This window comes from Colobus angolensis, unplaced genomic scaffold (assembly GCF_000951035.1).
Source record: "Colobus angolensis palliatus isolate OR3802 unplaced genomic scaffold, Cang.pa_1.0 Scaffold51, whole genome shotgun sequence".
Taxonomy (NCBI): domain Eukaryota; kingdom Metazoa; phylum Chordata; class Mammalia; order Primates; family Cercopithecidae; genus Colobus; species Colobus angolensis.
Window position 1 is genome coordinate 13533711 of NW_012118599.1, and position 15919 is coordinate 13549629.

Genomic DNA, 15919 nt, shown 5'->3' on the forward strand with positions numbered 1-15919 from the left:
CTCGCCCGGCTAGTTTTTTTGTATTTTTTAGTAGAGACGGGGTTTCACCAGGTTAGCCAGGATGGTCTCGATCTCCTGACCTCGTGATCTGCCTGTCTTACCCTGTCTTTTTAACAGGCAAGGTAGTAAGATATCTTGGGCAGATTTTATGTAAAAGCTTTTATAGGTTTTTACTTTTTTTTTTTGTGAGACAGAGTCTTGCCCAGGCTGAAGTGCAGTGGCATGATCTCAGCTCACTGCAACCTCTACCTCTTGGGTTCAAGCGATTCTCCTGCCTCAGCCTCCAGAGTAGCTAGGACTACAGGTGTGAGCTGCCACACCCGCTGTAATCTCTGCCTACTGGGTTCAAGCTGATTCTCCTGCCTCAGCTTCCCAAGTAGCTGGGTTTACAGGTGCCCACCACCACGCCCAGCTATTTTTTGTATTTTTAGTAGAGATGGGGTTTCACTATGTTGGCTAGGCTGGTCTCGAACTCCTGACCTCGTGATCTGCCCACGTCGGCCTCCCAAAGTGCTGGGATTAGAGGCGTGAGCCACCACTGTAAGCCCGGCTGCCCTGGGTGGTACTGAACTCCTGACCTCAAGCGACCCACCCACCTTGGCCTCCCAAAATGCTAGGATTACGGGCATGAGCCACCACGCCTGGCCGATCATTCATTGCTACATCAAGCTTTCCCAAGTCTGCTAGGTCCTAGGTACTGTTGTAGGCACTAAGGAAAGAGATGAACAACAAAGCTTTTAGCTCAGGGACTCACCATGTAGTGGATCACAGGTGCGTCCTCTGCATGAGGAAGGGAATTCCTTTGCTTAGTAGACCATTCCTGAGGCCACAAGAAGGCTTGGAGGTAGTACATTCCTTCTCTAAAAACCTATGAAAGCTGGGCCGGGCATGGTGGCTCAGGCCCGTAATCCCAGCACTTTGGGAGGCCAAGGCTGGCAGATCACTTGAGCCCAAGAGTTTGAGACCAGCCTGGGCAACATGGTGAGACCCCGTCTCTACTAAAAATACAAAAATTAGGCGGGCATGGTGGCTGACACCTGTAGTCCCGGCTACTCAGGAGGCTGAGGCAGAAGAATCGCTTGAACCCAAGAGGCAGAGGTTGCAGTGAGCCGAGATCATTCCACTGCACTCCACTGTGTGCAACAGAGCAAGACTCTGTCTCACACACACACAAAAGTAAAAACTTATAAAAGCGTTTACATCAAATCTGCCCAAGATATCTTACTACCTTGCCTGTTAAAAAGACAGAGTAGTAGGCCAGGCATGGTGGCTCACGCCTGTAATCCCAGCACTTTGGGAGGCCGAGGTGGGCAGATCACAAGGTCAGGAGATTGAGACCATCCTGGCCAACATGGTGAAACCCCATCTCTACTAGAAATACAAAAATTAGCTGGGTGTGGTGGCATGCGGCTGTAGTCCTAGCTACTCGAGAGGCTGAGGCAGGAGAATTGCTTGAATCCAGGAGGCGGAGGTTGCAGTGAGCCGAGATTGTGCCACTGCGCTCCAGCCTGGCGACAGAGTGAGACTCCATCTCAACAAAACAAAACAAAACAAAACAAAGCAAAACAAAGCAAAGCAAAACAAAAATTAGCTGGGTGTGGTGGGTCACTCCTGTAGTCCCAGCCACTTGAGGGGCTGAGGTGGGAGGATCGTTTGAACCCAGGAGGCAGAGGCTGCAGTGAGCCAAGATGGCGCCTCTGCATTCCAGCCTGGGGGACAGAAAGAAGACCTTATCTCAAAAAATAAATAAATAAATAAATAGGAATTAAAAAGAATGACAGCTGGATACAGGATGCCCCATAGTCAAGGTTAAAGGTGCTCCTTTTCAGGGACATTCTACATTAACCTGGGTAGGGTAGTGGTGGTGACATTCTTGAAGGGGACAGCGGGATTGGGTGGGAAGTCAGGGGAGAAATCTGGAATCTCTTCTCCTATACATGCAGTACTCTGGATTGGGGGCAAGGGGAAATCTAATAGGCTTGGCAGGTTTCCCTAGGGTAACCTGCAACCAAATGAGACCTTGACTCTTCCAAGCCTTCCCGGTGGGAAGTGGGTATGGAGAAGGGGACAAGGAGCCCGGCTGTGCAGAGCTAAGCCTGACAGGTGGAACCCTCCCTACCTCCAGAGGCCTTAGAGCTCTTCCCACTGCTGTGGAGAACACATAGTCACTACTCTACTGGGCCCTATGGGAAGGGGCAGCTGGACACTCTGGGAGGACCACAGTCCGACGGCCATTCCTAAATGAGTGATGCCCGAGTAGAAGCAACCCCTTTCCGGAAAAGCAGAGCTCTGGTTTGAGGTGTCAGCGACATTGGAAAAGCAGGCAGCTAAGAGGTTTCAAGGCCAGGCACTCACACTGAGATCATCATTGAGGGCGCAGGCTTCTAGCACCTCCTTGTACAACTGTGCATCAAATGTCTTCCCAAAGAGGATGTTGTCTCGGATGGTGGCAAACTGGATCCAGGGTTCCTGGGTGGCCAGGCCAAAGCCCTTGGACAGCCCCCACACCGCCACACGCCCACGCAGCCTGCAGAGAGCCAGGCCAGCAATATGGGGACCAGCTCTCCGCTGGGTCCCTCCATGCCCAGCCCTTGCCTCCTAGAAACCTCCCCAGGCTGCTGTCTTCCACACAGGGTCCCTCTTCATATCACATGACTGAGCTGGCAGCTCCTGAGGTCACAGGGTCCTAACGAAGCCCATTCTGGGTGGAGAAGGGAAGAAATTGCTCTTTGGCTACAGCCAAGCAGCTGTTGTATTTACATGTGCTCAGGAGCTCAGTAGAGAGTATGGCCACCACATTGTACTTGTTCTCATCTGAAAGCAAGGTCCTCCCTCAAACCTATGCTCCTCTCTGGATCCCTCCCCTGCACAGTCACATTTCTGAAAGAATAGCTGACACTGGATGTTTCCATTCCTTTGCTCACTATTACAGCATTTAAAACACTCTGGTGTAATGATTACAATGATTCGTTTTCTTGGCCACCTCCTTCTTTCCAGATTGAAAACTCTCCCAATAAAGGGACCATGCGTTACTCTTCTTAGTACCCCTGACCCCCAAAAGGGGTCCAACACATAGCAGGGGCTCAGTGTTTGCTAAAGGACAAAGTGAGGACAGGGGTGCATAAGAGGTTCGTTACCTGTGGAGCTCTCCAGCGATGGCAGCCAGCAGGGAGCTCTTCCCACAGCCCACCTTCCCCACGATGCCCACCAACATACCCTGCAAGGAAGCCACACAAGTGCCTGCTATTGGTAGGGGATGGGACAGAGGAGGCAGTGGTCTCCCTCCCGACCCTCTGGGCTGCCAATCTTCCCACTGAGGCTTCTCTTTTCTTCTTTCTTTCGTGTGTAGGGAAATAATTCTCCACTTCACAGGCTGACCTGTTGGCTCTAGAGAAGTAGGGTGCTTTTTTCTCCACTCAGAGTGGCTATCAGTTTCACTGTCTATGTGAAGGGCCTCTGAAGGGGAACAGCATGCCAGAGAGAATGGGAGGAAACTACCCAAGAACTTCCAATGTAAGCTCTAAGACAGGCATCCCAGAATGGGAGAGGGAAGGGTAGAACTCCAGGCTTTAGGGCCTGGATGGTAGGTTGGCTAAGTCGACCTGCGGCTAGACTTCCTCTATCTTGGGGGAAAAAGCAGTGCTTTGCATAGATCCCTATTTCTGTGGGCTTATAGTTTAAAATTTTGTTTCCTTTTTTTTTGTCATAACATATGGAGCTATCTCCCTGCTCAAAAAAAAAAAAAAAGTCCTAGTTCCTTCTCTAGAAGGGACTGGGCTCTCAGAAGCTCTATCTGCCTGTGATGCCCCAAATCTGCCAGCCAGGATTGACCCATTTACAAGTGACCACTTCTGCGGCCTTTCCCTGGGACTTTGGGACCAGGACTGAGACAGCTTCTCCCTGTTGGCTGTAAACTTGAGCATTCTCTGTAGTCAAACCTTCTGCTCAATGGAGGGTGTGTCCACAGAGAGAAGAGGACCAGGCAAATACAGGGAGAGAGGCACACAGAAGCAGAGAGCTCTGCGAGTTGAGGCCTGGTTCTGGGCTGTTTCTAAGATCCAGCTGCGTTCCTGCCTTTGGATTCTGCAACGTATCTCTATATCCTTATTATACATTCTTGTTTGCTTAAGCTAGCTGCAGTGCATTTCTGTAACTTATATCCAAAAAAGCCCCAACTAACACGTTAGCAAAATTCCTTTGTACAAATCCAGCCTTGTCTTGCCTGAACTAAAAGGAAAAACAAAACACACAGCCCAAACCAGAAACGTGAGCCAAATGTGGTGGAGGCAATTCAGCCACCACCAGAGAATGCCGGGTTGAGCTGTGGGGCACAGGGTTGGACAAAGGTCAGGAGAGAGTGAAAACTCGACAGGAGGTGAACAGGAGTTGGCTTATTGCCAGGAATGCCCCATTTTAAGTTCTTTGTATGCTGTAGCATGAGCCACAGGGTGTGACTGCTTTTCACCAGCCTAAACAGAGGATCCCCATTTGCAAAATATTTCTTGGAAGCACTTGCTGGGCCTCTCCCCCAGATGCCCAATCTGTACAACAAACCTTTTTCACTTCGAGATGACCGATGAAGGTCTCCTGGCTGGTTCCAACTGGGTCCCAGGAGAACAAGGCTCCATGCAGCTCCAATACTGTAGATGGTTCTGCGGGGGGATCTGAACACAGAAGCCACTTGATTTAGGCTCCTAAACTACCACAATCTGCTTGGGGAGGGTAAATCATGTAATTGTCTTGCCAGCCCCATATCTACCTGTCCAGAGCTCACTGAGCCTGAGTTTTGGATTCTGCTCTCTCTAACCCCTCTTGGTGACATCTATGCGCAGCATCCAAGTGGCTCCACTCCCCTTCTCACCCTGTGCCAGGTTCTGCCCACTAGCTTCCCATTACCTGGGCTGTAGTAGGCCTGGGGGTTGTGGTTTGGGAGGTCGAGGAAAAGCTGGATCCGGTCCAAGGACACTTTGGCCTCCAGGAGGCCATTGATCACCCAAGGGAAGTTGTTGAGAGGAAGAATGAGCATTTGCACCAGTGCCAGGGCTGTGAACACCTGAGTGAGGTGGGAGGAGAGTGAAGCCCCAGGAGTTATCTAAGGGCCTGTTTCTTTTTTTTTTTTTTGAGACGGAGTCTCGCTCTGTCACCCGGGCTGGAGTGCAGTGGCCGGATCTCAGCTCACTGCAAGCTCTGCCTCCCGGGTTTACACCATTCTCCTGCCTCAGCCTCCCAAGTAGCTGGGACTACAGGCACCCGCCACCTCGCCCGGCTAGACTTTTGTATTTTTTAGTACAGACGGGGTTTCACCGTGTTAGCCAGGATAGTCTCGATCTCCTGACATCGTGATCCACCTGTCTCAGCCTCCCAAAGTGCTGGGATTACAGGCTTGAGCCACCGCGCCTGGCCCTAAGGGCCTGTTTCTAAGGGAAGCCCTGTGGACAGGTCTGTGGAGGAAAGAACTGGGCAACGACAGAACTGAAGGGCTGGCTGGCCAATCCTGGGATCAGATGTGGCAGAGTGGTCACCTAAAGAATCCTAGAAATTTCAATGTTCCTCAAGGGATACAGATTGCATTTTTTTTTTCCTTGACACGTCTTGCTCTGTCACCTAAGCTGGAATGTAGTGGCATAATCTTGGCTCGCTGCAACCTCCACCTCCAGGGTTCAAGTGATTCTCCTGCCCCACCCTCCTGAGTAGCTGGCATCACAGGCATGCATCACCACACCTGGTTGATTTTTATATTTTTAGTAGAGACAAGCTTTCACCATGTTGATCAGGCTGGTCTCGAACTCCTGACCTCAGGTGATCCAACCGCCTTGGCCTCCCAAATTGCTGGAATTACAAGTGTGAGCCACCATGCCTGGCCAAGGTTGCATCTTTTTAACTAGGCAGGCCTAGCTCATTTTGAGACTTTTTTAGAATTTCCAAGTAGCAACATCACCTGGCCTTGGCTAGACGCAGGACTGGATCAGAGATTTTTTTCCTAAGGCCATTAGAATGAGTATAGAGACCTAACCCCAAGCCTGGAACTGACTAGAAGTTGGAGTGAAAGGTAGAAGAGAGGAAGGAAAGAAATCCTTCACAGAGGGGAAGGTTATATATCCAAGGCCCCCACAAAAAGGTTCCTTCAGTTTTCCCTTGGTTGAGAGGCAGTCAGGGAATCCCTCCCTCCTTCTCAGCCAGCACCGGGGGCCCGAGCCTACGTCTCCACTTCACCGAAGTCTCCTTGATGCTGGTCCCCTTCCTTCCTGGTCCTCACCTTGGTGGCAGTGAGCTGGTGCCCCATGAGGACATAGGTGATGAAGATGACGATGGAGATGACAACCGGTAGGGCAGCCCACAGGTATACACAGGCCGCATCCAGGTATTTGATGACCCGGAGTCGCCCCAGCTCTCGAGCCCGGCAGGCCTCTACTCGGGCCCCCAGTGCCTGCTCCCACCCGCAGAGCTTGATGACCCGAATGCCACTCAGCAGCTCTGTCACAAGCTAGGGAAAGGAGACAAGGGAGAGGCATGAAGTGGAGGCACTGGTCATGTGTCTTCTCTGCCAAGCCTTCCCCAGGCTCCTGGCAGAATGTTCAGTACTCTAAGCTCCCAGATACTCTGCACTGCCCTAGTCTTGGTTTTCTTCCTCACCTCAGTCCTTTCTGGAAATCCTGCCCTTCAAATCCTTTTCAGCCCTGGGTTGCTTCCCCTCCCAGTCTCTCTTTTACTTCTCCACTGGCTCCAGCTGAGCACAGGTTGGAGTGGGAATTCCCCACCTTCCTAGAAGAAGTGGTAGAAGGTGCAGCCAAGTCACCACAGTGGAGTAAAAGCACTCCTCCCATTAGATGAGGGACAAAAGGCTATCTCCCAAAACCAAAAGATGTAGGCTTCGGGGGCTGGCCCCCCAGTTCTGGCCCCCAGCTTGAGTGGCACAGAAGCTATCCTGTAGGAGTACACAGGCATAAGAGGCCACACCACAGCCCAGGGTCAAACAGGCTAATGGGCCCAGGGAAGATGGGCAAGGGCCAAAACTCCTTGTCTGTAGCTGTCACAGGTAGGGGAAAAGGCCTCATGCCATAACCATCTATCAACCTCCCTTCCCTCCAGGAGCACTCTGAACTGTTCCACTAAGGGTCGACAACTATGCTGTATGAACCCCCAGGACTGCCATCCCCTTTGTACCCACAATCACTGCAGAACCCAGAGCTGATTCAGCCAAACCCTAAACACCTAGAGTTGGCCCAGGCAGGAAAGTGACCTATTCCCTTCCCCTCAGCCTATCCAAAGAGGCAGCTGTGGATCTCCTAGGTCTCTCTACATGCAGCCATTGGGTGGTCTGTGCCCTAGATAAGGAGGTTGGAGACTTGGGTCCCAGCTCTGGCCCTAAAGACCTGTTTGGTGCCAGGGAGATGACTTCGTACCTCCTAGGGTGGCCACATGTATTCAGAGCTTACTTTGTGACTGGCACTATGCTAAGCATTATCTCATGAGATCCTTACAACAGCTCTACAAGGTGAGCTACTATTATTCTCATTTTGCAGACGAGGAGGGGGGAAGCCCAAATAGGTTAAGTGACTGAACTAGTAAGTGTAGAGCCAGGATTTGAACCCAGGTCTATCTTTCTCCAATCTCAGCTCTTAACTTTGAGGTTACTCTCACTCCCTCAGGTAGTGTGCATAGGAAGACCTGTGGCCCTGGGCTGGGTGGGGTCTCCAGATAGCTGAGGGACCCCAAGTACCCCCTCACCTTAACCCGCGCATCCTTGTGCCGTAGCATTTCCTGGTTGCTGGCCATGATGCGGGTGGCAATCGCTTTGTTGACAGGTACCAGCAGCAGTGCCAAGATCAGACCACCCACAAAGGCCACGCCTACCTGCTGGTACAGCAGGTAGAGGGTGATGGCCAGCTGTAGGGGCAGGCCCCACGCTTCATGAAAGCTCCCAGCAAAGTTAAGCAGCCGTTCAGAGTCAGTGCCTAGTAGGTTCAGGGCCTCCCCAGTAGGAGGGCGGCTGGGCCCCAGCTGTAAAGCCTTGCGGTACAGGATGTTCAGCACGGCCCCCCGTGCCTGAAGTTTTACCTTACATACCTCATACCCATACTGATTCTGCAGCACAGCACCCAGCACAGCCCCACTGGCTAGCCCCAGAGCATAGAGCAGGCCGTGGCTTAGTGGCTCCTGCCCCTCTTCCAGGAAGCCCACCAGTAGGGAGAGCAGCAGCGGCCCTGAGAATCCCAGCATGGTCCCTACCAGCTTCAGCAGTCCAAGTGCCAGATAGCACCGTCCAAAGGCCCCATACAAGGCCCTCCACAGTCGGGCCCCCTCCTGCCAGTGTGACTGGAAGACACGAGCCAGGTAGGTTGGATGCAGTCTGTGGGGGAGGCGGCAAATGTCCTGAGGCTTCTGGAGCTCTCCGCAGGCCCCACGGGTCAGCAAGGGTGCCAGCCAGGCATAGGAAAAGTGTGACAGCCAACTCTCCCCATCTTCAGCCACCTCAGGTTCTTGATCCTCGGGCAGGAGGGGTTCCTGAGCCCAGGGTTCTTGTGGTCCCCCAGGAGCTGCCCATCCCAGTGCATAGGCCAAGAGTGCAGCCAGCTGCAGGATGAGCAGGCATAGGCGGGCCACGGGCCCTGGGAGAAGTGGGGGCAGAAGTGTGCCTCGCTGGCAGTGCCACAACACGGTCAGCACTAGGGCTGGAGCTGGCAGCAAGGCTACTAGGGCCAAGGCCAAGGGACCTCGGGAGTGGCCATGAGGGGAATGGGACAACACCCACAGGGCCAGGCTGTGGCTGATCCAGGCCACAGCTGCCACACACCCTGCCAGCACCTCTAGCCCTATGGGTCCTGGGCCTGCCCCTGGTGGCAAAGCAACTGGAAAGAGGTCCAGCAGCGGGAAGACGGAAAGCAGGAAGGAAGCCGCAAGTCGGAGGCGCCATCCAGGACTGCAGGGTAGGATGTAATCTGGACTCCTGGGGACAAGGGGGAAGACAAGGAGGCACACTGTGGCTGACTCAGGACCCAGACATACCCCTCACCTCCAAAAATTCACTTACCGAAGGAATCAACTCCCTTCCTGCCTTGCACATCTTATCCCTACCCCACTTTACCTTGGAACCCAAGGTCTTTTCTCCCAGGAAGTTTTCCCAGATGAACTTAACTCATTTTCTGACCAAATGAGCTAACAAGCCACCTGAGCCTAACTCATTTTATAAACTACCCACACCATTTCTGATTCTTTTTTTTTTTTTTTTAACCACAGACATTAACAATTTTGAGGTAAGGTTGTACTTAACATGAAGACTAGGAAAAACATAATCCTGGGTACTATGTTTGCTACTTGGGTGATGGGATCATTAGAAGCCCAAATTTCAGCATCACACAATATATCCACATATAATAACAAACAAGCACATATCCCTCATGAATCTAAAATTAAAAAAAAATCCAGGCCAGGTGCTGTGGCTCACGCCTATAATCCTAGCACTTCGGGAGGCTGAGACGGGACGATTGCCTGAGGTCAGGAATTCAAGACCAGCCTGGCCAACATGGTGAAACCCCATCTCTACCAAAAACGCAAAAATTAGCCAGGCATAGTGGCAGGTACCTGCAATCCCAGCTACTTAGGAGGCTGAGGCAGGAGAATCGCTTGAATCCGGGAGACGGAGGTTGCAGTGAGCTGAGATCACGCCACTGCACTCCAGCCTGGGCGACAGAAGGAGACGCCATCTCAGGAAAAAAAAAAAAAAATTCAAAGTTTTCATGCAGATAACTGCTAAAGGGCACATATTCATTTTTACAAAAGGATCCACCTAAGAGTACCCTTAAATTCACCTGAAGCACTATTAGATGAATAAAAATTGGACTTACATACAGCTTTTATATTCTAATATGGTAGCCTAAACTTTATAAAGCCTTGGAATATTCTACTCTCTTTCCTCTGATTGTAGAAGGTGGTGTGGATTGCTTTTGTGACTCCTTTAGCTGAAGAAAAAAAATCTCTTTGTTTGTGTTTACATCTTCTTGGCATACAAAGAAATGTTTTTAATAAACAAAAGGTGATCTGTTGCATTAAGAATCAAATACAGGGGCTGCTCACGGTGGCTCATGCCTGTAATCCCAGCACTTTGGGAGGCTGAGGCGGGCAGATCACTTGAGGTCAAGAGTTTGAGACCAGCCTGGCCAACATGGTAAAACCCCGTCTCTACTAAAAATATAAAAATTAGCTGGGTATGGTGGCACACACCTGTAATTCCAGCTACTTTTGGACACTGAGGCACGAGAATCGCTTGAACCTGGGAGATGGAGGTTGCAGTGAGCTGAGATCGTGCCGCTGCACTCCAGCCTGGGCGACAGAGAGAGACTCCATCCAAAAAAAAAGAGAATTAAATACAGAAAAACATACCTGCAGCAGTGAGTGTCAGCATGTCTTGAAAGTTCATATAAAAAGAGGACTGGGTCTGTTACAGCCTTTGTTGGCAGGGCTAGGTTACTAAAAAAGTTTGCTTGTAAACTAAAATGCAGAGTCTTGCTCTGTCACCAGGCTGGAGTGCAGTGGCGCAATCTCAGCTCGCTGCAACCTCCGCCTCCCAGGTTCAAGCGATTCCCCTGCCTCAGCCTCCCTAGTAGCTGGGCGTTTTCTTAAAAGTCCACCTGATGACACTGATTTGTAGGGATTCAGATGGGAATAAAAATCAGCCTTTAGGAACTCTATTTCTGGGCTGGACATGGTGGCTCATGCCTGTAATCCCAGCACTTTGGGAGGTCAAGGCAGGTGGATCGGTTGAGGTCAGGAGTTCAAGACCAGCCAGGGTAACACAGTGAAACTCCATCTCTAGTAAAAATATGAAAATTTGTCAGGCATGGTGGCACACGCCTGTAGTCTCAGCTACTCCAGAGTCTGAGGCAGGAGAATCGCTTGAATCCAAGAGGTGGAGGTTGCAGTGGAGGTGGAGGTTGCAGAGCGCCACTGCTCTCCAGCCTGGGTGACAGAGTAAGACCCTGTCTCAAAAAAAAAAAAAATTTTGTTTCTGGCTGGGCATGGTGGCTCACATCTATAAACCCAGAACTTTAGGAGGCTGAGGAAGAAGGATTATTTGAGCCCAAGAGTTCAAGACCAGCTTGGATGACAAAGCAAGGCTTTGTTTCTACCAAAAATAATATATATATATTTTTTTGAGACAGGGTCTCACTTTGTCGTCCAGGCTGGAGTGCAGTGGTGCGATCTTGGCTTACTGCAACCTCTACCTCGTGGGTTCAAGCAATTCAAGACGGGGTTTCACCATGTTGGCCAGGCTGGTTTCAACCTGACTTCCAGTGATCCGCCCGTCTCAGCCTCTCAAAGTTCTGGGATTACAGGCATGAGCCACTGTGCCCGGCCAATTTTTTTTGTATTTTTAGTAGAGATGGCATTTTGCCAGGTTGGCAGGCTGGTCTCAAACTCCTGGCCTCCCACAGTGCTGGCACTACAGGCTTGAGCCACTGCATCTGGCCTATTAAAAATATTTTTAAAACATTAGCCAGGCGTGGTGGCATGCACTTGTGGCCCCAGCTCCAGCAACTCAGAAGACTGAGGTGGGAAGCTGCCGGAGCCCAAGAGGTTGAGGCTGCAGTGAACTGTGATTGCACCACTGTACTTCAGCCTGGGCAACAGAGGGAGACCCTGTCAAAAAAAAAAAAAAAAAAAAAAAGAAGGAAAAGAAAAAAAAATAGTTATATTTCCTAAGACGTGGGGACCCAAGAAAACTGGCCGCAAGTTGGCCATCAACCAGCCTCATCACCCCTTCAAGTCTCTTTTCCTCTCTGAGTCTCACTTTCCTCACCAGCACAGTGAGCAGTGAGTCTCAAATTAAAAGCCTTCTGAGGCCCTTTCCTATCTTAGGTTCTCGATCTCTCTAACCCTTCTCAGCAACACACACAAGGCTGATAAGTGAAATGAGGCACAATTTCTATTGATCACGTGATGGTCTTCCTTGCTTTCGCAGGGAGCGGATGAATCCCTTGGATAGGAGAAGCTGTGGATCTGCTTGGTCTAGGAGGAATTCTGATTTGTTTCTTACACAGAGACAAAAGTCTAGAAGGGTTTAATCACCTAGCAAAGACATCCACAGCCTTCTCAGAGGAGCAGCTATTAAAAATTGGCACAGTCTTTTGGGAACTCAATCTAATGAGAAAGCAAGAAAGACCTCTTGGATAGGGACACTTTCCCCCATCAGACTAGGAACTGCCAAAGCCAGAGACCAGACCGCCCTCTTGTCTTCTCAGCAGCTAGAATGAGACTAACTTTAGTCATCTCTAGCCATACAAGAACTAAATACAAAATCAAGGTGAGTTTAGCATCCACACCTTATAGCCCTTAATTGGGGAAAGGTTTAATGTTTGATTTTGCTCTTCTTGTCTATCTACTGCTTCCCCTTCAGCTGAGCCTACGTATACTTTTCTTAATCTGGAAACACTAACGTTTCATGGGTTGAAATGGTGAGAAACTGAGCCTACAACTTAAATACGTCAGCGCTTTTGGCTAAAAACGTTGTTCCCCCAATTCTGCCTTCAATTCTTGACAGCTGAGTCTGGGTAACTGAAAATGGACAGTTCTGATGATTTCTGACACTCATTAGACCTTTAAAAACATGCCAGGCACTGCACTATATGCTTAAATTAATTATCTCATTTAAACCTCCCAAGAATGAGACTCAGAGAAGGCAGGTACTTGCCCAAGAACAGCCACATTGCTGCTAAGTAGTAATGCTTAGATTTTATTCTACTTCTGCCCTACTCCAGAGACCTATTCTGGTGACACTGCCGCAAGACGTAGGTTGCGGGTGAGATCTGCAGGCACACACAGACAGATGCCTTGCGCTTGTCTCTACCCACCTTGGGGTGCCCAAGTAGCAGGCACTGAGCACGGCGAGGAGTGCGTGGGGCAGGGCGCTGAGCACCAGCTGGGTGAAGCAGTGGCCTGTGGTGTCCCCCTCCCACAGCGGGAGCGGCCACGCTGCGCTGCTGCCGCACAGCTGGGCCAGAAGTCGCTCCATGGACACCTCACCTGAAGGCAAAGTTGAGCGTGAAGGCGGTGCAGGGTAACAACCAGCTTTGCTTGCGCTTTCCAGCCCGGTCTCCCCGCCTCCAGCCCCGCCCCGGAACCAGGACAGCCCGTCGCTTCCGCCCCGAAGCCAGACCCCGCCCATTTTCGCGGTACCAAGGGTAGAAAGGTAGGAGGTTTCCCCGTTGGATTTCTGGACGTTGGTCACCCGCCTTTCCATCTGTTTTTCCCCTCCCGTTTCTCCGCCCCCAGGCATCCGGAACCTCAAACCTGAAGAAGCTGCTGTGCACCGGATTCCGATATCCTGAATACTGGTGTATGCAAAAAAAAAAAACTACTGCCCGGCCGGGGTGCTGCGCAGGCCACGGCTGGCGCCCCCCCTAGAGGCTGGAAGACTTAGCTGGCGCTATTAGCCACTCCCATATGCGAGTAGCTGCACGCATGCGCACTGCTGTCTGCTTCGGCTAGCCTTTGCACGCAGGCGCAGTCGCACTGTTGGGTTTTGGCACGCTTTTGTGGCCTGACTTGCTTTAAAGATCCTTCCCTCCCTTGGTGCAACGTCATTTATAACCTCTCACGTGGACTATTCGCTCCCAACTGTGAAAGCTTACTAGTTGGCGCAAGCATTGCAATCTCCATTTTTTAAAGAGGTGGGGAGCTGCGCACTACGGTAGCGCGCGCCGGTAGTCCCTGCGCGCAGGTAGTGCCTGCTCGCCGGTAGATCCCAGGAGGATGGGCTGAGCCCAGGAGTTGGAGAACAGTCTGAGCAGCATAGAGAGACCCCAGTCCCAGATAGATGGATGGATGGAAATTCAAACATACTTGTCCCACGGACAAATAATGCGGCTTTGAGACATAACTGTTTTCTCTCATTCTAGGGCTGTATGACCTTGGACAAGTTACCTAACCTCTTTGAGCCTCAACTTTTTTTTTTTTTCTGAGACACTGTCTCGCTGTGTCGCCAGGTTGGAGTGCCGTGGCACAATCTCGGTTCACTGCAACCTCCGCTTCCCGGGTTCAAGCGATTCTCCTGCCTCAGCCTCTCGACAGGCGCGCGCAACCATGCCCAGCTGTTTTTTGTTTGTTTTTGTTTTTTGTATTTTTAGTAGAGATGGGGTTTCACCATGTTGGCCAGGATGGGCTCGGTCTGTGACCTCGTGATCCGTCCGCCTCGGCCTCCCAAAGTGCTGGGATTACAGGCGTGAGCCGCTGCGCCCCGCCCAGCCTCAACTTCTTTATTTGTACAACAGGGACAATACCAATACTAAAGTACTGTTGAGAGAGTTGAATAATTAATTTAGTCTGCTTAGGGCAAGTGCTTTGCTTAGGGAAGTCCTCCAGTAAATCTTTTAAGGAAGCAGTGGGAAGAACATAACCTTGATAATTATGTGGACCTGGGTTTGAATGCTTTTAGCAGAGGGATGTTAGGCAAGTTACTTCTGCATCTTTATTTTATTGTTCGTCAGGCATGGTGTTGGTATTTCCTTTACGTAGGTGTGTACAGTGCTAGAAGAAGAGTAGCTAAACAAATGACAATTATGGTTATCCCACTTTATCTCAGTAAGAAGCCCCATATCCCTCAATGTCAATAATTAATTTTCCTATTTTTAAAAACTAAGAGATGGATTTCACAATCTTTAGTAATTAACTGACTCTTGCTACCTGGCCCAGGCTGGTCTTGAACTCCTGGCCTCAAGTGATGCTCTTGCTTTGGCCCCCCAAAGTGCTGGGATTACAGGTGTGAGCCACTGCACCTGGCCAGGCTCCACTTCTAATTCTTTTCTTTTTTTTTGTTTTTCGAGATGGAGTCTGGCTCTGTTGCCCAGGCTGGAGTGCAGTGGCTGCGATCTCGGCTCACTGCAAGCTCCACCTCCCGGGTTCACTCCATTCTCCTGCCTCAGCCTCCAGAGTAGCTGGGACTACAGGCGCCCACCACCACGCCCGGCTAATTTTTTATATTTGTAGTAGAGACGGGGTTTCACCGTGTTAACCAGGATGGTCTCAATCTCTTGACGTGATCCATCTGGCTCGGCCTCCCAAAGTGCTGGGATTACCGGCGTGAGCCACCGCGCCTGGCCTTCCACTTCTAATTCTAATTCACTTGCTGTTTCCATCACATCTGCAGTTACTTCCGCCACTGATATCTTGAAGGTCCATCCATGAAGGTTGGAATCAGCTTCTTCCAAACTTCTGTTAATATTGATATACGTTGTCCTCCTCCCAGGAATCACAAATGTTCTTTTTTTTTTAATAGAGACAGGGTCTCACTAGTGGCTTAAGCTGGTTTCGAACTCCTGGCCTCAAGCCATCCTGCCTCAGCCTCCCAAAGTGCTGGAATTGCAGACATGAGCGAACATGCCTGGCTCACAGATATTCTTAGTGGCATCTAGTATGGTGAATATTTTCCAGAGGGTTTTAAATTTACTTTGTCCAGATCCATCAGAGGAATGACTGTCTATGGCAGCTATAGCCTTATGGAATGTATTTCGTAAATAATACTTGGGCCAAGCACAGTGGCTCACACTTCTAATCCTAGCACTTTGGGAGGCCAAGGTGAGAGGATTGCTTGAGGCCAGGAGTTTGAGACCAGCCTGAGCAACATAGCAAGACCTCATCTCTACAGAAATAAAAATAAAAAATTAGCTGGGGATGGTGGTGCCCACCTGTAGTCATTGCTACTCAGAGGCTGAGGTGGGAGGATGGGTTGAGCCCAGGAGTTTGAGGTTGCAGTGAGCTATGATTGGGCCACTGCACTCTAGCTTGGGCAACAGAGTGAGGACCTGTCTCTAAAATAATACTTGAGGCCACGTGCAGTGGCTTATGCCTGTAATCCGAGCACTTTGGGAGGTCGAGGCAGACAGATCACCTGAGGTCAGGAGTTCAAGACCAGCCTTGCCAATAT

At 50.6% G+C, this 15919-nt stretch overlaps 1 protein-coding gene across 1 annotated transcript in view; it reads right to left on the reverse strand.

Annotated features, from left to right (window-relative positions):
• Positions 1 to 13442, reverse strand: part of ABCC10 (ATP-binding cassette, sub-family C (CFTR/MRP), member 10) — a 26897-nt gene extending 13455 nt beyond the window's left edge. Inside the window, exons 1-8 of the mRNA XM_011960374.1 lie at positions 13230 to 13442; positions 12849 to 13020; positions 7729 to 8947; positions 6257 to 6484; positions 4897 to 5053; positions 4555 to 4664; positions 3138 to 3217; positions 2356 to 2527 (exon numbers count right to left, since the gene is read on the reverse strand). Coding sequence (XP_011815764.1) covers positions 2356 to 2527; positions 3138 to 3217; positions 4555 to 4664; positions 4897 to 5053; positions 6257 to 6484; positions 7729 to 8947; positions 12849 to 13009 — 2127 coding nt within the window. The 5' untranslated portion in view covers positions 13010 to 13020; positions 13230 to 13442. The remainder of the gene's footprint in view (positions 1 to 2355; positions 2528 to 3137; positions 3218 to 4554; positions 4665 to 4896; positions 5054 to 6256; positions 6485 to 7728; positions 8948 to 12848; positions 13021 to 13229) is intronic.
• Between the last annotated feature and the right edge of the window lie 2477 nt (positions 13443 to 15919).